At 43.8% G+C, this 20,215-nt stretch overlaps 1 protein-coding gene and 1 pseudogene across 4 annotated transcripts in view; one reads left to right on the top strand and one right to left on the bottom strand.

Moving 5' to 3' along the window:
- WWP2 (WW domain containing E3 ubiquitin protein ligase 2) overlaps window positions 1-20,215 on the top strand; it is a 185,129-nt gene that overhangs the window by 28,404 nt on the left and 136,510 nt on the right. For all 3 annotated transcript variants that reach the window (XM_008070024.2, XM_008070023.2, XM_021718563.1), the window contains 3 exons: window positions 791-875; window positions 14,610-14,757; window positions 15,093-15,214. In XM_008070024.2, coding sequence (XP_008068215.1) covers window positions 806-875; window positions 14,610-14,757; window positions 15,093-15,214 — 340 coding nt within the window. In that variant the 5' untranslated portion in view covers window positions 791-805. The remainder of the gene's footprint in view (window positions 1-790; window positions 876-14,609; window positions 14,758-15,092; window positions 15,215-20,215) is intronic.
- Window positions 17,630-18,174, bottom strand: LOC103272554 (annotated as a pseudogene). The gene has a single exon (XR_002482653.1). The product of XR_002482653.1 is annotated as a U6 snRNA-associated Sm-like protein LSm5 pseudogene (transcript).

Raw genomic sequence — 20,215 nt, 5'->3', positions numbered from 1 at the left:
CGGAATTACAGGCATGCGCTACCATGCCCGGCTGATTTTTTTATTTATTGTAGAGATGAGGTCTCGCTGCCCAGGGCGGGTCTCGAACCCGCGGGCTCAGGCAATCCACTCACCTCAGCCTCCCAAAGACGCAGGATTACAGACTGAGCCACCGAGCCCGGCTGGTTTTTTTTTTTTTTTTTTGAGTTGAAGTCTCACTCTGTTGCCCAGGCTGGAGTATAGTGGCATGCTACAGCCACCACAGCCTTGATCTACTAGGCTCAGGCAGTCCTTCTGTCTCAGCCTTCCAAGTAGCTGGAAATATAGGTATGTACTACCACAGACGGCTTATTTTATTTATTTTATTTTATTTTGGAGACGAGGTCTCGCCAAGTTGTCCAGGCTGGTCTTGAACCCTTGAGCTCAGGTGGTCCTCTTGCCTCCGCCTCCCAAAGTGCTGAGATTACAGGTGTAGCTACCGCACCTAGCCGGAGACAAGGTCATGCTACATTGCTCATTCTATCTTGAACTCCTGGGCTCAGGCAGTCCTTTTACCTCGGCCTCTCAAAGTGCTGAGATTATAGGCATGAGCCACTGTGCCCAGCCTGAGACGAGTTACAGCTATGTTGACCACTCTGGTTTCGAAATCCTAGACTCATGTAGCCTTCCTGTGTTGGCCTCCCAAAATGCTGGGATTACAGGTGTGAGCCACTGTGCCAGATTGCCTGTCTCTTTAAACTGAAATATTAAAATTGAGTTCAGTTCAGTCTTATCAGATATTCTCTAAACTACTGCTCTGTTTGTTTTACAGTTTCATGGTGATGATATGGCATCTGCCAGTTCCAGCCGGGCAGGAGTGGCCCTGCCTTTTGAGAAATCTCAGCTTACTTTGAAAGGTTAGTGGCCTGTATGAGGTGTTTATTCTGTCTGTAGTTATGGAAGAGGTGGAATTATACCTCACCTTGACCTAGAGAGCGACATTTTGTGAAGTAACTTATGAGTGTAACTATTTATTCTCATAGAATTGTTGTGCTGGGATTCTTGAAGAAGAAGAAAGCAACTAGTTTGAAGAAGGGAAAAAAGGAACTTTTTGTTAAAATTTTCTAAAATTTCTTCACACTTCGGGGTTCATTTTTATTTAAACTCACACCCTAGATGATCTCATCCAGCCTCCTGGCTTTAAATGCCACCAGTAGAAGGTCACTCCCTCTGGGCCTTTCCTCTGAACTCCTGATTTGTAATTTCAATAGCCAACTTGTCAACTCCGCTTGAATGTTTAGTAAATGTCTAAAATGTAACATGTCTGTAACTGAGATCCTTTTTTTTTGTTTGTTTTTTTTGAGTCGGGGTCTCACTCTGTCATCCAGACTGAGTGAAGTGGCACAATTATGGCTCACGGCAGTCTCAACTTTTTGGGCTCAGGGGATCCTTCTGTCTCAGTCTCCCGAGTAGCTGTGACTACAGGTGTGTGCCTTCACATGCCTGGCTAATTTTTTGATTTTTTTTGTAGAGACAAGGTCTCTTATGTTGCCCAGGCTAGTCTTGAACTTTTGGACTCAAGCAGTCCTCCCACTTTGGCCTCTCAAAGTGCTGGGATTATAGGCATGAGCCACAGCACCCTGATTTCCTGTTTTTAATTTTCTTTCTCATTACCTTGCATTCAACCTATCAGCAAATCTTGTTGGCTCTGTCTTCAGAATGATCCGCATTTAACCATTTCTTACCACTTCCAAGGTCCCAGCCTCATCCATGCTGCCTTCATCTCCACCTTGGATTAAGGCAGTAGCCTTTCAACCTGTCTCCCTGCTTCTGCCCTTTGCCTTCCTTCTTTCTGTTGACCAGTGATCTTGTTAAAATGTAAACTGGGACTCAGTATGGTGGCTCATGATTGTAATCCTAGTGCTTTCGGAGACCAGTGCCTGGGGATCTTTTGAGCCCAGGAGCTCAAGTCCAGTCTGGGCAACAGAGCAAGTCCCTGTCTCTACAAAAAACAAATTTAAAAAATTAGCTGGGTGTGGTGGCGCATACCTGTAGTCAGGAAGCTGAGGTACGAGGATCGTTTGAGCTCAGAAGTTCAAGGGTGCAGTGAGCTGTGATGGTGCCACTGAACTCCAGCCTGGTCAACGGAGTGAGACTCTGTCTCTAAAAAATAAAGAAATAATAAAAAAGTAAGCTGGATCTTGCACTTCTCTGCACACACCCTTTGAGGGCTTTCTGTCTCACTCAGAGTAAAAGCTGAGCTCTCACATGATGTGCTTCCCCCAAGGCCCCCATTTCTCATCTTCTGTCACTTGTCCACATTCGCTCTGCTTGAGCTACATGAGCTTCTTTGGGGGCTTCTGCCTCTGGGCCTTTGCACTTGCTGTTCCCTCTGAGTGAAGTGCTTTAAGCTTGCTTCCTTACTTTCTTAGGACTTTACTCAAAAGTCACCCTCTTCAGTGAGGCCCTCCTGATCCCCTGACCTAATAAAGGCCTTCCTTCCTCCCGGATTTCCTCACAACTATCCTCTTCCCGGATTAAGCATACTACGTGCTTTTATTTATTTCATTTATTCAGTCTCCTTCATAGAATGAATGTAAGCTTCACATGAACAGGAATTTTTGTCTTGGTCACTGTTGATACCCCAGCCACTAGAGCGGTGCCTGACACATAGTGGGCACTCAGTAAATATCGCCTGCATGAAAGAATGTTGTTTCAGTCACCGTAGCTCTCCAGGAGTCACGGGACTGAGCAGATGCCTGGGGTGGGGCAGCAACACTCAGTGTCTGTGCTCAGGCCTCTCATTATGGTCCTCTGGAGGCAAAATTGTATCTTTTTTTTTTGAGTTGGAGTCTCACTCTATCACCCAGGCTGGAGTGCAGTGGTACAGTCATGGTACACTGCAGCCTTAACTTGCTGAGCTCAGGTGATCCTTCCACTTCAGCCTCCCGAGTAACTGGGACTACGGGCATTTGCCACCATGCCTGACTAATTTTTTGATTTTTGTAGAGATGAGGTCTTGTCTTGCTACGTTTCCCAGGCTGCTCTCGAACTCCTGGGCCCAAGCAATCCTCTTGCCTCGGCCTCCCAAAATGCTGGGATTATAGGTGTTAGCCACCCTGCCTGGCCAAAATTATGTCTTGAAAATATATATATACATTTTTTTGTCAGTCTCACTCTGTTGCCCAGGCTGAAGTGTGGTGGCACAGTCACAGCCACTGCACCCTTGGCCTGCTGGGCTCAGGCAATCCTTCTGTCTCAGCCTTCCAAGTAGCTGGTACTATTGGTACATGCCACCATGCCCAGCTAATTTTTTTCATTTATTATAGAGATGAAGCCTAGCCATGTTGCCCAGGCTGTTCTTGAACTCTTGGATTCAGGTAATCCTCCCGCCTTGTCCTCCCAGAGTGCTGGGATTATAGGTGTGAGTCACTGCGCCCAGCCTGACAATGTTATTCATTAATATTTTTGAAATATAAATGTTATTCATTTATTTAATACAGTCACAGTTCAAAATTATTTCCTTTCCTCCAGCCCTTCAGTGCCTCTGCTTGGAGGTAACCAATATTATCAGTTTCTCTGTGTCCCTTCCATGGAATATCAAAGGGGATGTATTTTTGTAATTTTGAGAGCCAGATAGTCTTCCTTGGAAGGAATACTCTTCCAGCAATGTATGAGTGTGCCCATTTCTCTACATCTTTACCAACACAGTGTGTTACCAGACTTTTTATTTTTACTGATCTGATGGGAACAAGCTTGTTTCCTCACTGTAGTTTTATTTCCCACTTCTTTGGTTATATAGTTGACCTTTGAACAATGTAGGGGTTGGGGTGCCGACTTCCTGCACAGTCAAAAATTCACATGTGGCCAGGCTCGGTGGCTCAGCCTGTAATCCCAGCATTTTGGGTGGCCGAGGTGAGTGGATTGCCTGAGTCCGCGGGTTTGAGACCCGCCTGGGCAACTTGAGGAGACCTCATCTCTACAATAAATCAAAAATTAGCCAGGCATGGTAACGCGCGCTTGTAGTTCCAGCTACTTGGAAGACTGAGGTGGAAGGATCGCTGGAGCCCAGCAGGTTGAGGATGCGGTGGCCGGGAGCAGCCATTGCACTCTAGTCTGGGTGACAGAGTAAGACTCCAACTCAAAAAAAAAAAAAAAAAAATTCACATGTAACGTTTGACTTCCCTAAAACTTAACTACTAATACCCAACTATTGACCAGAAGCCTTACCAATGAAAAAAAAAGTAGATTAACACATATTTATTATGTTGTATGTAATATATACTATATTCTTACAGTAAAGTAAGCTAGAGAATAGAAAATGTTATTTAAAAAGTCATAGGCTAGCTGGGCGTGGTGGCTTATGCCTGTAATCCCAGCACTTTGGGAGGTGGAGGCGAGAGGATTGCCTGAGTTCAGGGGTTCGAGACCAGCCTGGGTAAACTTGATGAGACTCGTGTCTACAATAAATCAAAAAATTAGCTGGGGGTGGCGATGCCTGCCATTGGTTCCAGCTTGGAAGGCTGAGGCGGAAAGATCTCCTGAGCCCAGCAGACTGAGGCTGAGGCTGTGGTAGCTATAAATGTGGCACTGCACTCCAACCTGGGTGACAGAGGGAGACTGTCTCAAAAAAAAAATAATAATCATAGGCTGAGCATGGTGGCTCCTACCTGTTAACCCAGTGCTTTGGGAGGCCAAAGTGGGAAGATTGCTTGAACCCAGGAATTCAAGATCAGCCTGGGCAACATGGCACGACCCCATTTCTACAAAATAATAATAATAATAATTAACTGGGCATGGTGGCACATGTCTGGAGTTCTAGCTCTTTGGGAGGCTGAGGTGGGAGGATTGCTTGAGCCGAGGAATTTCAGGGTGCCCAAGTAGTTGGAGACTGCAGTGAGCTATAATTGCACCACTGCATTCCATCCTGGGTGACAGAGCGAGGCCCTGTGTCTCAAAATAACAAAACAAAAAACAAGAAACTATTAAGGAAGAGAAAATAGATTTGCTCTGTATTAAGTGGGACTGGTTCATCCTAAAGATTGTCATCCTTGTTGACTCCACACTGAGTAGGCTGAGGAGGAGGAGGAAGAGGAAGGGTTCATTTTGCTGTTTCAGGAGTAGCAGAGGTGGAAGAACATTCACGTGTAAGTGGATCCTCAAAGTTCCAACTTGTGTTGTTCAAGGATCAATTGTAAATGATGTTTCACATCTTATCATATACTTGTCATATACTCAAGGGCAGTTTGTATTTCTTGTTCATTTTCTTTACCTGTTTCCCATTGGGTTTTTGATTTTTTTCTTTTTCTTTTTTCAGTCTTGAAACATTTTAATTATTTTTCTTGGAGTCTCGTGGCTGCTATAGCGCTTTTGCTTAGGGAGATGGTTTAGAGTGAACTGATACAGTTTTGGCCTTGGGACTACAGCCTTTACTACCTTAGCTAATAATTAGCAAGTGAGGGCAAAGCAGAAGCTTGTCCATGGAGCCTGGGAACATCGTGAGGTCCCTGTTTTGGGGCCATATTATTCGGGAACACACATTTCTTTTTTTTCTTTTTTCTTTTGGAGTTGGAGTCTCCCTTTGTTGCCCAGGCTGGAGTGTCGCACACTCATGGCTCATCACAGTCTCGACCTCCTGGGCTCGGGCAATCTTTCTGCCTCAGCCTCTGAGTAGCTGAGACTACAGGCTCATGCCACAGTGCCTGGCTGGTTTTTTTGTTTTTTTGTAGAGGCAAGGTCTAATTGTGTTGCCCGGTTACTCTTGAACTCCTGGGCTCAAGCAGTTGTCTTGCCGCAGTCTCTCAGAGTGCTGGGATTCCAGGCATGAGCCACTGCACTCGGCCTATTTCTTATTTTACTCAAAAAAACATATTGGCGGCCAGGTGAGGTGGCTCAAGCCTGTAATCTCAGCACTTTGGGAGGCCGAGGCTAGAGGGTTGCCTGAGCTCAGGGGTTCGAGACCAGCCTGAGCAACTTGGAAAGACCTCATCTCTATAATAAATAAAAAATTAGCAGGATGTGGAAGTACGTGCCTGTAGTTCCGGCTACTTGGAAGGCAGAGGCAGAAGGATCGCTGGAGCCCAGCAGGTTGACACTGGTGTGATCGTGTGCATGCCACTGCACTCTAGTCAGGCGACGGAGTGAGACTCCAACTCAAAAAAAAAAGTATTACTCAATATATACTAATACCAAAAGATGAATACAAGTCATGTTTGACTTCTGCAATTATAAGAGGTGCTCAAAGTGGTTGCCATCAGTGTTGAAACACTTCCGATGACAGTGAACTACTGCAGCACTTGTTGCTGTATGAGACCTGCGGGATCTTCCCTTGGGGACATCACACTCAGTACCAAGCATCTCAGACATCACGAATGTATGCAGTTGTTAGGTGTGTTAGAGGTTCTGTTGCATACTCATGTCTCCATTGTCGTTGTACTTCCACAACGTTCTCAAATTTTAAATACCACTTCAAGATGGTCTTGCGCTCCTCAAATGACAACAGTAATGCCATTTTCTTTGATTGTCCTGCCTGTCGCATGGTGACAAGATCATTCATTTGATTAATGCCACCTTTTGAGCAAACATCATATTACACATTGCTACTGTAATTCAATTTGACTATGAAAAGTAATACATAGATAACATTTCTTGAAATTTGTATACATTTTTTGGCACCCAGTATGTGCATTCAACCTACAGAGATTTGATAATATCATCCAGTAATTGTCATGGGGGAGAAAGAAAGAAAGAACAATTTAAATAGCGTGGGTTGTTCTTTTTTCCCACGTGCTTCACTGAGAGAGCCAATATTGTAATACGGGTGGTGCTATTGTGGGCCTCCCTCTGCTTGCCTCAGTTCCCTCATGTCTGTCCCCACTGTGTGACCCTAGAGTTTTAAAGTACAATTTAAAATGCAGCAAGGCTCTTAAACGTAAGCCAGCTATTTTATTTGATATTTAACTCAAGAAACACTGAGAAATTGAACACCGAAAAACAGCATAACAGCAAAAACTGGCTATTGAAAGACAGTGTTCTACATCTTTGCTGGGCCTTCCTGTGAGCTTTTTAAGGGTATAGTTTTGGTATTATGTGATTTTTTTTTTTTCCCTTATATGATGACTTTCAAAGCTAAATGCTATGTGAAGATGTGACTCTATGTATAAGAAACTGGTGTTCCTATTCATGAAACAATAAGTATGCTTTCTAGATAAACTTGCTCTTGAGACCTTTATTTTGGCTTGTCATTTTTTTTTTTTTTTTGAGTTGGAGTCTCACTCTGTTGCCCAGACTGGAGTGCAGTGGCACACTCCTGGCCACTGCATCCTTGACCTGCTGGGCTCTGGCGATCCTTCCTCCCTCAGCCTTCCAAGTAGCTGGAACTACAGGCGCATGCTACCATGCCTGGCTAATTTTTGATTTATTGTAGAGATGAGGTCTCGCCTAGTCGTCCGGGCTGGTCTCAAGCCCGCGAGCTCAGGCAGTCCACTTGCCTCGGCCTCCCAAAGTGCTAGGATTACAGGCTGAGCCACCGAGCCTGGCCGGCTTGTCTTTTAAGAACAAGAAACATTCAAAATATTTCCTAAGAACAAAGATACTTTTAAACATAACCTATAGTATAATTATTAAAATCAGAAAATTTGCCATTTTTATAAAGCTATTATTTAATCTACAGCATTTGTTCAAATGTTGTCAATTGTCCTATCAATGTCCATCATAGCAAAAAGCAAAAAAAAATTTGTTCTGGTCCAGGACCCAACCTAGGATTGTGTGTTCCATTTAATAGTCTTATTTTGAAATCTCCATTTGTTATCACTTTGCCACATTTGCTTTCTGTTTTCTCTCTCTATAACTGTCTATATCAGCACTATCCGAGAGGACTCTTTTTTTTTTTCTTTGAAATGGGTTCTCATGCTGTTGCCCAGGCTAGAGTGCAGTGGAATGATTATGGCTCACTGTAGCCTCAACCTCCTGGACTCAGGTGATCCTTCTGCCTCAACCTCCTGAGTAGCTGGCTAATTTTTGTAATTTTATTTTATTTTATTTTTTTGTAGAGAGAAGGTCTTGCTATTTTGCCCACACTGGTCTCAAACTCCTAGACTCAAGCAATCCTCTTGCCTCAGCCTCCCAAAGTGCAGAGATTACAGACATGAACCATTGTACCTGGTCCAAGAGAACTTTTATGATAATGAAAATGTCCTGTATCTGCATTGTCCAATACATTGCTATGAGACACATGCTATTGAGCACTTGAAATATGACTAGTGAAATGGGGATATGAATTTTAAGTTTTATACAATTTTAGTTAAAATGTAAATAGTTCTATGTGGCTATAGTGGGTACCCTAATAGCACAGGTTATAGAGCTATAAAATCTATGTATATATGTGTACAAGCATATAGCCACACTTTGTGTGTGTATGTGTGAACCATTTGAAAGTAAGTTGTAGACATCATGACAAATCATCCCTAAATACTTTTGGAATGTAACTCCTAACAATAAGGACATTCTCCCACCTAATCATACCACCACTATCGTGCCTAAAAAAATGTAGTCACTCCCTGCATCATCTGATAGCCATTCCATATTCCAAGTTCTCAGCCTAGGCAATGAGCAAGACTTCATCTCTACAAAAAATTAGCTGGAAGTGGTGACACGTGCCTGCAGTCCCAGCTACTTGGGAGGCTGAGGCAGAAGAATTGTGGTGAGCCATGGTCATGCCACTGTACTCCAGCGTAGGTGATAGGGTGAGATGCCCAACTTAAAAAAAAAGTTCCAGCCGGGTTTGGTGGCTCAGCCTGTAATCCCGCGCTTTGGGAGGCTGAGGTGAGTGAATTGCCTGAGCCCGTGGGTTCGAGACCCGCCCGGGAAACTTGGCGAGACCTCATCTCTACAATAAATCAAAAAATTAGCCAGGCGTGGTAGCGCGCGCCTGTAGTTCCAGCAACCTGAAAGGCTGAGGCGGAAGTTTCGCGGGAGCCCAGCAGGTCGAGGCTGCAGTGGCTGGGAGCGGCCGCTGCACTCCAATCTGGGCGACAGAGTGAGATTCCGACTCAAAAAACAAACAAACAAACAAAAAAGTTCCCAATGTTCCAAACATTTGTATAGCTGTCTTTCCGCTAATCCAGGATCCAATGAAGATATATAAGTTGCATGTGGCTATTGTCTCCTTAATATCTTAAAATCTAAAATAATCTCCTTTCTTTTTTACAAGTGTTTTTTTGTTTAATCTTTTTCTTTTTGAGTCAGGATTTCAGTGGGCTCAGGTGATCCTTCTGCCTCAGCTTCCTGAGTAGCTTGGGCTATAGGTGCACACCACCACATCTGCTAATTTTTAAAAAAAATTTTGTAGAGATGAAGGTCTCACTATGTGACCCAGGCTGGTCTTGATTTCCTGGGCTCAAGCAATTCTTCCACCTCGGCCTCCCAAAGTACTGGGATTATAGGTGTGAGCCACCATGCCGGGTTTTATTTTTTCTCTTTGCCAGAGAGATACTGATTTTTAAAGACTTCTACCAGCTGTTTTATAGAATGCATCCAATTCTGCACTTATGATGTATTTATGAGTAAAGGGACACAACGTGAATAGCTTACTCTCAAAGGTTCGGGAAAAGTATGTATGTGTATGAGGGAGTTAGGGGAGAGAAAGAAGATAATAAAACAAATACAGTACAAAGTTAGTATTGGGTAACCCGAGTGGAGTGAACATACGAAGTCTTTGTATTATTCTTTTTTTTTTTTTTGAGTTGGAGTCTCGCTCTGTTGCCCAGAAGTGCAGTGGCATACTCCTGGCCACCGCAGCCTCAACCTGCTGGGCTCAGGTGATCCTTCCACTAAGCCTTCCAAGTAACTGGAACCACAGGTGTGTACCACCACACCTGGCTATTGCCTGGGCCTCTTAAAATGCTGGGATTACAGGTGTTAGCTATCGCGCCCAGCCCTGCAAATTTATGTAAGTCTGAAAATATATCAACGTTTTAAAAAGCATAAAAAGGGCCAGGCTCGGTCGCTCAGCCTGTAATCCCAGCGCTTTGGGAGTTCGAGGTAAGTGGATTGCCTGAGCCCACAGGTTCAAGACCCATCCGGGCAGCTTGGCGAGACATCGCCTCTACAATAAATCAAAAACCAGCCGGGCGTGGTAGTGCGTGCCTGTAGTTCTGGCTACTTAGAAGGCTGAGGTGGAAGGATCACTGGAGCCCAGCAGGTTGACACTGGGTGGCCGTGAATGTGCCACTGCATCCAGCCTGGGCAACGGAGTGATACTCCAACTGAAGAAAAAAAAAAAATTCCTGAGGGAAAAAAGCTAGAGAACAAAAAGGACACAGCATGGTAGAGTTGAAATGGGCTGGGAACTGGGAGACTTAGCTCTAGTCAGCTCAGTGATTTTGAATAAGTTATTTCACCTCTGATTCTTAGTTGGTCCAAATATGAAACAAAGGGTTTGAACTTGTTGATTTTTTTTGAATAAGACACTTACTCTGTTTCCCAGACTGGAGTGCACTGGCATGATCATGGCTCACCACAGCCTTGTACTCCTGGGCTGAAGGGGTCCTCCTACTTTAGCTTCCTGAGTAGCAGGGACTACAGGTGTGTACCACGATGCCCAGCTAGTTTTTAGTTTTTTTGTAGGGATGAGGTCTCACTATGTTGCCCAAGCTGGTCTCGTACCGGTCCTGGGTACAAGCAGTCCTCCCGCTTTGGCCTTTCAAAGTGCTGGGATTATAGACATAAGCCACCATATCTGGCTGAACTCATTGATTTTAAAGAGATTGTCTAACTCAGAACTGTAGGGCTGTAATTAAAAGTACAGATGTGGCCGGGCTCGGTGGCTCAGGCTGTAATCCCGCGCTTTGGGAGGCCGAGGTGAGTGGATTGCCTGAGCCCGTGGGTTCGAGACCTGCCTGGGCAACTTGGTGAGACTGCATCTCTACAATAAATCAAAAAAATTAGCCAGGCATGGTAGTGTGCATCTGTAGTTCTGGCTACTTGGAATGCTGAGATGGAAGGATCGCCGGAGCCCAGCAAGTCAAGGCTGCAGTGGCCGGAAGTGGCCACTGCATTCCAATCAGGGTGACAGAGTGAGACTCGAACTCAAAAAAAAAAAAAGAAAATATCATTAAGGCCGGGCATGGTGGCTCAAACCTGTAATCCCAACACTGTGGGAGGCCCAGGCGAGAAGATTGCCTGAGGTCAGGAGTTTGAGACCAACCTGGGTGACAATCTACAATAAATCAAAAAATCAGCCGGGCATGGTAGCATGTGCCTGTAGTTCCAGCTACTTGGAAGGCTGAGGCAGAAGAATCTCCTGAGTCCAGCAAGTTGAGGCTGCTGTGGCTGTAAGCAGTCACCAGACTGGGTGACAGAGTGAGACTCCTACTAAAAATAAATCATTAAGTTGAAAATGCATTTAATTTTCAAGTGAAAAGTGATTTAGTGAAGAAGTAAAAATGAGTAAAAACCTACTGCACATCATAGCTTAACCTAGCCCACTTTAAATGTGCTCAGGACACTTATATTAGCCTACAGTTGGGCCAAGTCATGGGGCCACAGTCCCCTGGAGCGTTTCAGTTGTTTGCCCCTGTGGCTATGTGGCTAACTATGAGCTGCGGCTTGCTGGTGCCGCCCAGTACTGCATATGGCTAGCCCGGGAAAAAAATCACAATTCAGAATTCAAAATATGGTTTCCACTGAATGCGTATCACTTTTGCACCATCCTAAAGTTGAAAAGTCGAACCATCCTAAATTGGGACCATCTGGAGTCCACTTTTTTTCCCCCAAAGTAAAAGGCATGCAGCATGCAGATCTACCCTTTCACCACCAGGTGGCGTCAGTTAACCTTGGTGCATGTATAAAGCTCTTTTTTTTTTTTTTTTTTTGAGTTGGAATCTCACTCTGTCGCCCAGACTGGAATGCAGTGGCCGCTTCCGGCCACCGCAGCCTCGACTTGCTGGGCTACAGCGATCCTTCCGCCTCAGCCTTCCAAGTAGCTGGAACTACAGGTGTGCGCTACCATGCCCGACTAATTTTTTGATTTATTGTAGAGATGAGGTCTCGCCAAGTTGCCCGGGTGGGTCTCGAACCCACGGGCTCGGGCAATCCACTCACCTCAGCCTCTCAAAGGCGTGGGATTACAGGCTGAGCCACCGAGCCTGGCTAGCTCCGTACATTTTACTACTCCAGGCAGGGCCTCAGCATCACCAACCTTTATTCTTAGCTCCATCTCTTATTGCTTCTGATGACTCTTAACCACAACTGTTTTTTGCTTCTTGCCTTCCTACTGTGTATTTGTTTTTGTTTTTGGTGGGGGTGGGTACTGGATAAGACAGTTATTGCTAAAAATAATCTAGAGGTAGATCTGGCCTTTGCCAAAAGTGGACCATTATAGGACTGTCACCTCTCAGAGGAGTCTGGGAGGGAGAGGTTTGTTGATGCTCAACAGAGTGGCGCTCAGGCTTAGATAGTCTTGCCATCATGGGCGAAGAACATCAGTCATCTCTTGTGGTTTGGAGCATAGGGTGGAAGATGTCCCAATGTGCTTCATCCTAGTGACCTGGAGTTTCCATGCTGGTATTATATGTCCACGAGGGTGCTTATCTAGCTTGTGGGGTAATAGCTGCTCAGCTGTGTGTTCCTTGAGGCTTCAGCTTGCTGGTGCCAAGTGAACATGAGAAATGCTGCCCATGAAATACTTCATCAGAAGACGAAGTGCAGATGGCTAACAAGCACATGGAAAAAAGATTCACTGGTGGTTGAAGAATGACAATAGAACAAATCAGTTAGGTCCTGTCATGACATGTAGCATGGTGTGGCATGCACATTCTGGCTTGGAGCTCCCTGATGATGTAGCCTGGGGCAACGTCCTTCCTCCTCAGGCCTCTTTCCTCCTGGGTAAAACTAGGTGATGATATAGTCCTGACTCATGGCCTTGTTGTGAGTTCTGGGTTAGATAATATGTGCATGGCATAGTGTCCATAATCAGCACTCAGCACATCTTAGCCATTGTCTTTGTATGGTATGTATTTTTACCTGTATGATTTGCAGAAAGTGAAAGAACTTAGTCCTCAGTGCTCTGTGGTGTTTGGTGAAATGGATATACTCCTGTAGCACCAATGGGATCTACATGGGTTTACCTTTTTTGGAAAGGAATTAAGCAGTTTTGTTTTGTTTTTTTTGAGTTGGAGTCTTACTCTGTCGCCCAGACTGGAGTGCAGTGGCATGCTCCTGGCCACCGCAGCCTCTACCTGCCAGGCTCAGGCGATCCTTCCATTTCAGTTTTCCAAGTAGCTGGAACTACAGGCGCGTGCTATCACACCCAGCTAATTTTTTGATTTATTGTACATGCGAGGTCTTACCATGTTGCCCAGGCTGGTCTCTAACCCATGGGCTCCGGCTGTCCTCTTGCCTTGGCCTCCCAAAGTGCTGGGATTATAGACTTGGGCCACTGTGTCTGGCCAAGCAGTTTTTTTTTTTTTTTTTCAGTTGGAGTCTCATTCTATTGCCCAGGTTGGAGTGCAGTGGCACAATCATGGCCACCACAGCATTGACCTGCTGGGCCAGGCGATCCTTCCTCCTCAGCCTTTCAAGTAGCTGGAACTACAGGGGCGTGCTACCACGCCCAGCTAATTTTTTAATTTACTATAGAAATGAGGTCTCGCCAAGTTGCCCAGGCTGGTCTCGAACCCCTGAGCTCAGGAAATTCTCTTGCCTTGGCCTCTCAAAGTGCTGGGATTACTGGCTTGAGTCACCGTGCCCGGCCCAGGGATTAAGCAGTTATAAGAATTTTAAAAATATTCTTATCCTGGCAAATGGCAGACACTTTCTCTTCTGTCCTGCCCATTGTGCCCTTAACAACTTATCTCTCCTTTAATAAATCTACTTTTCTTTTTTCTTTTTGAGTTGGAGTCTCACTTTGTCGCCCAGACTGGAGTGCAGTGGCCACCACCGCAGCCTCGACCTGCTGGGCTCCGGCGATCCTTCCGCCTCAGCCTTCCAAGTAGCCGGAATTACAGGCATGCGCTACCACGCCCGGCTAGTTTTTTGATTTTATTGTAGAGATGAGGTCTCGCCTGCCCAGGTGGGTCTCAAACCCGCGGGCTCAGGCAATTCACTCACCTCAGCCTCCCAAAGGCGCGGGATTACAGGCTGAGCCACCGAGCCCGGCTATCTACTTTTCTTAATTAAAAAAAAAAGTTCATATCCTTTGGAGGAGTACTCAGAAATGCACACAAATGTATATATTTGTGGTAATTTTTCCAGAACAAAAAATCACAAGCAGTCTATTCAACAATGAAAAGATATTTAACATACCCACATACCCACCTATGGGCTTATATAGTCATATAAGATCAATTTTGGGAGGTACAAGAATTTTTAAGAGTTGGGGAAATAAAAGATGAAATCTACAAGAAGATTTGCCAGTGAAAAGTTGGGAATGATAACTAATGGTAATTATCCCAGTGGTTTCAGTTTAGGGGTGATTTTTTTCTTATACTTCATATTTTAAAATATACTCTAATTTCTTTGGAAGTTTTTGGAATCAGGACAAAACTCTTGGGTTGCTTTTTAAAAAAGAAGCAACCCAAGAGTATCTGCCACAGGGGGGCATCTGGGAGCCCTCTGACTCATCTATGACTTTTTCTTTCTTTCTCGCCCAGTGGTGTCAGCAAAGCCCAAGGTGCATAATCGTCAACCTCGAATTAACTCCTACGTGGAGGTGGCGGTGGATGGACTCCCCAGTGAGACCAAGAAGACCGGGAAGCGCATTGGGAGCTCTGAACTTCTCTGGAATGAGATCATCATTCTGTAAGAGAGAGCCCCTTCTTTTGGAATGCAATAAGATGGGGAGACAGAGGGGGGCTCCAAGGGGGTTATGGGGGCTCTGGGCTTCCTGTGGAGCCTCAGTTTCTTCTGCCCGTGGTCCCAAGACACCTTTCTTGAGGTGTTTCTACCTCATTGAGCTCACAGTGTTCATTATTAGCTAGAGGGTTACAGGGTCAGCTTTGTGGGGGGAAGGGTTATGTGGGCGTCTTCCTGTTATGTGGGTTACCCCCTCCCCGAGATGTCAGTAGTCTAGGTGAACTGTGTTCCTCTAAGTTGTTGGAATGGCTGATCTGCTGAACCAAGTATTTGTTTTCTAGGAATGTCACGGCCCAGAGTCATTTAGATTTGAAGGTCTGGAGCTGCCATACCTTGAGGAATGAACTGCTAGGCACCGCCTCTGTCAACCTCTCCAACGTCCTGAAGAACAATGGGGGCAAAAGTACGTATGGTGGGGGGAAGGGTTAGATGATTCATCGGTGGAGGAGAGGTGGGAGGACTTGGCACATAAACCTGTGAAGCAGTTTCCTCTAGGACCGGGGCTACGGTGGCCCTGTTCCTTTCGGAAGCTGTCCATGCAGTCTTAGGAAGGCTGAGATCTTCTCTCTGCCTCCACTGCGGAGTTCAGCCCGCGATGTCCAGGGCCTCTAGTAGTGGGACACACTGCTGTGTCCCCTTGACCCTTTCTTGGACTGGAAACTTTCCTGTGCCTCTGTGCCTCCTCCCAATGCAGGAGATGTGTGATATATTGAATTAAACTGTTAAATGCCTTCAACCTAAACCATTGCTTTTCTCATCTGAGCCCTAGAACAGAACAAAGGAGCTGTGTGTGTGTGTGTGTGTGTGTGTGTGTGTGAGACTTTTAGGGATTGTGTTTCATAGTGCCCTGTGCTTACTAGGCGCTCAGTAAACATTTGCTGGATGTTGGAATGCGATGGAAGCTGGGTCGTAATCACCCAGGGTGCCTCTACTGCCTGGACATATAAACCCTCACATCTATTTATTGCTGTTTGTGGTCAGTGGCATAACTCGTGGCTGTGGTATTTGGACCCTCCCTCATAAAGCCTCTATTCAGAGCAGTACCATATGTGGCGGATGAATGGCACAGAAAGAAAGCCTCCTTTTTCTCTTGATGTCTGCCGTCTAGAAAATATTTTCTGAAAGTGGATTTAGCTTAAGACAGATGTGGGGGCAGGGAGTGTCACGGAGAATGCCACATTGATGTAAGAGTCTTTTCCTTCTGAGCCTGTCCTTCCATGCAATGGGCCACTTGCGAGGTGTGTGAGCCTCCTCTGGTCATTTCCTTTCTACTAGGCACACAGAGATGTGCCCAACCCACTCTGGACTGAAGCACTGTTTAAAATCAGAGATATGCCTCTATTTTAATTCTGCAGGGAACTCCCTGGTGCTTTGTCTTCTGAGTTGGTCTTTATTTTCCCAAACCCAAACCCCAAATCAATTTCCTTTATTTAATTTGATTATCAAGGAGAATTATATTTATGATGTTATCTGAAAATATACTTGTGGAGATTCTCACATTAGGATGCAACAACTAGCATGATTTTTTTTTTTAAATTTTACCTTCTTCATTCATCCAGTCAATATACTTTTGCTTTTGATTACTCAAAGTCATTGTAGACTGGGTATGATGGCTCATGCTTGTCATCTCACACTTTGGGAGGCTGAGCCCAGGAATCTGAGACCAGCCTGGACAACATGGCAAGACCTCATCTCTACAATAAATAAAAAAATAAAAAAACCAGGCATGATGGCGCTTGCTTGTAGTTCCAGCCATGTGGAAAGCTGAGGCAGAAGGTTCACCTGAGCCCAGCAGGTTGAGGCTGCAGTAGCTGTGATCATGCCACTGCACTCCAGCCTGGGTAACAGAGTGAGACTGACTCAAAAAAAAAAAAAGTCATCATGGACGTTGGAGATTATAGAAAAGCACACAAAAACAAAGAAAACAAAATTATTAATTGCTGATTATTATTAGCACCTAATAATTATTGTTAATGTTTACATTTTTACTTTAATTAATTGTTTAATTAATTTTAAAGATGAGGTCAGGATCTCACACTGTTGTACAGGCTGGAGTACAGTGGCTATTCACAAGTGCAGTTATGAATCTCTGGAACCTCAAATTCCTCACCTCAGCCTCCCAAGTAGCTGGGACTATAGGCACGTGCCAGTGTGCTAGGCTATTGTTAACATTTTGATGTATACTCTTAAGCTTTTCTTCCTGTGTATAGACATAGATTGATATTTATAATATGATGACATAAAATTAAGATCATATATGAACATGTTATTCTGTAGCATGCTTCTTTCTCTTTAAAATGTGTCAATATATCTTTATTTATTTTTAGTTGTGATAAAATACACATAACATCAAATTTATCATCTTAGAGTCAGGTATGGTGGCTCATGCCTGTATTTCCTGCACTTTGGAAGGCCAAGGCAAGAGTATTGCTTGAGCGCAGGGGTTGGAGACCAGTCTGGGGAAACTGATGAGATCTCGTCTCTACACCAGATCCAAAAATTAGCTGGACGTGTTGGTGCGCGCCAGTATTTCTAGCTACTTGGAAAGCTGAGGCAGAAGGAGTGCCTGAGCCCAGCAGGTCAAGGCTGAGGTAGCTGTGATTGTATCACTGTACTCCAGCCTGGGCGACAGAGTGAGACTCTGACATGAAAAAAAATTATCGTCTTAACCATACTTTCTGTCTCTATGAATGTGACTACCTCAGGTGCTTTATTTAAGTGAAATCATACAGGATTTGTCTTTTTGTGACAAGCTTATTTCACTCAGCATTATGTCCTCAAGGCATATTCATGTTGTAATGTGTCAGAATTTCCTTACTTTTTTTTTTTTTAACCAAAAACATCTTTATTTTAGTCTTCAAAGAAGAATTCTTCTTCTTTTTCCAAGATAATCATGATTAATTTACAAAAATGGGTATATATTTTCAAAGCATTTCCCTTTAATGGGAAATTTAGCTTTATAGGATCAAAATATTAAAAAGGTAAAACAAACAAACAAAAACCTTCCATGACGCTGCCATTATAAGACGAAACAGACTCTAGCATAAGTCAGGGAAACCTATTCACACTTCAGGTCCTTCTTCTCCAGGAATCAGCATTGTTATATTATTTCCATTCAGCAAAATCTGATCTAATTTAGTAATCCTTCTTCCTTCGGGTGTGATTTCAAACTCAGTGACATCTTCCAGTACCATATTGACAAAGTCATCAAATCCTAGAAGAGTACCAACAATTTCCTTATCACTCTTTATCACGATGTGAATTCTTGATCCCATACATTTGTCTATAAGCTCTAGCGGCAGCAGCTGCGACGGGTTGGTAGTAGCGTTAGCCGCCTTGGCTACGCTGGAAGTGGCCTGTGTCCATCGACCACCCGACGGCCAGTTTCCTTACTTTTTAAGGTTGACTGATATTCCACTGTATGAATACCCCATATATACTGACACTTGGGTTGTTTCTACCATTTGACCATTGGGAATAATGCTGCTATGGACATGAGTATACAGATAACTCTTCGAGTCCCTTCTTTTAGTTCTTTTGGGTATATACCCAAAAGTGGGATCGTTGGATAGTATGGTAATTCTGTTTTTATTTATTTATTTAAAGGTAGGGTCTTGCTGTCTTGCCCAAGATGAAGTGTAGTGGCTATTCTCAGGCGCACGCAATCGTAGCACACTGTAGGCTCACACTCCCGGGCTCAAGCAATCCTTTTGCCTCAGCTTCCTAAGCAGCTGGTACTATAGGCTTGCAGCACTGTGCCTGGTTTCTCTTTTTAATTTTTTGAGGAACTACTATACTGTTTTTTTATAGCTCTTGTGCCATAAAATGTAACAATAAAGCTTTTAGAATTTTAAAGTCATAAATAATGCTATGATAGACTTACAAGTTTATAGACGTTTGTGCTCATCGCTGAAAATTTACTTGGGATACATTTTTGCACACAGCCTTGCCAGGTTTAAACATTTTTCATGGGTTTTGACACATGTTGCCAGATTACCCTTCAGAAAGTTCTATAGGTTGAGCTTTCCTAGTCCGAAAATCCAAAATCTGAAGCTTGTTAAGCACTGATATTATGCTACAAGTGGAAAATTCCACACCTGACACCTTTGCTTTCTGATGGCTCAATGTGCACAAACTTTGTTTCATGGACAAAATTATTAAAAATATTATATAAGATTACCTTCAAGCTATGTGTATAAGGTGTACATGAAACATAAATGAATTTTGTGTAACTAAATTACTCCCAAGGTAACTAATTATTTATATACAAATATTTAAAAATCTGAACTCAGAAACATTTCTGGTCCCCAGACTTTTAAATAAATGGGACATTACAGAACCTGTACCAATTTGCCCTCTCATCAGCAAATAGTGACTGAAATTGCTGGGTTATGTTGTGCCTTGGCATATATTGGATATTATTTGTAAAGAATTCTTTTTTTCCCCGCCTACTTGATAATTATTAACTTTATGCCAATTTGCTTCACTGCTTTTTTTTTTTTTGTTGAAGTATTTTTAATTTTAAAAATTTTGTTCCATACTTCTGGCTTCTCTATATGGCTGAAGTATTTTATTTATTTTTTAAAAATTTCTTTTGGCTGAAGTATTTTGAAGTAAATTGTAGATGTCCTGACATTTTATCCTAGATTCTTCAGCATGCATCTTATTAAAATAGGACATTTTCTTTATTTTATCTCATTTTAAGTTATTTTGCTTTTTTAAAACTTTGGAATATTTGCATAAAATATCCAGGATATTTTCTTACACAATTACTATGCTGTTATCACATTTATAAATATTGGCATGAATTTCTTCTTATATCGAATACCTAGTTCATAGTCAGTTTCACTGTCTCAAACATGTCATTTTACAGCTGGTTTGCCTGAACTTGGATTTGGAAAGCTCCACACCTTGCATTTGGTTGTTATGTCTCTGAGACTTCCCACATTTCCACCTCATTTTGTTTTGTTTTGTTTTTGAGTCGGTGTCTCACTCTGCTGCCCAGGCTAGAATGCAGTGGCATGATTATGGCTCACCACAGCCCTGACCTCCTGGACCCAGGAGATCCTTCTTTCTCAGTCTCCTGAGTAGCTGGGACTGTAGGTACATGACACTATGCCTGGCTAATTTTTTTTACTTTTTGGAGGGAAAAGGTCTTGCTATATTGCCTAGGCTGATATCCCGCTTTTTAAAGCTGTGATTTGGTGAAGTATACTGAATGATTTTAAAATGTGTTTATTGCCCTATTAATATCCCTTGCTCGTTTTTTTTTTTTTTTTTTTGAGTTGGATTCTCACTCTGTCGCCCAGACTGGAGTGCAGTGGCCGCTCCTGGCCACCGCAGCCTTGACCAGCTGGGCTCTGGCGATCCTTCCGCCTCAGCCTTCCAAGTAGCTGGAACTACA

This window comes from Carlito syrichta, unplaced genomic scaffold (assembly GCF_000164805.1).
Source record: "Carlito syrichta isolate Samal-C Ts95f unplaced genomic scaffold, Tarsius_syrichta-2.0.1 Scaffold312739, whole genome shotgun sequence".
Taxonomy (NCBI): Eukaryota; Metazoa; Chordata; class Mammalia; order Primates; family Tarsiidae; genus Carlito; species Carlito syrichta.
This window is presented reverse-complemented; position numbering and strand designations above follow the sequence as displayed.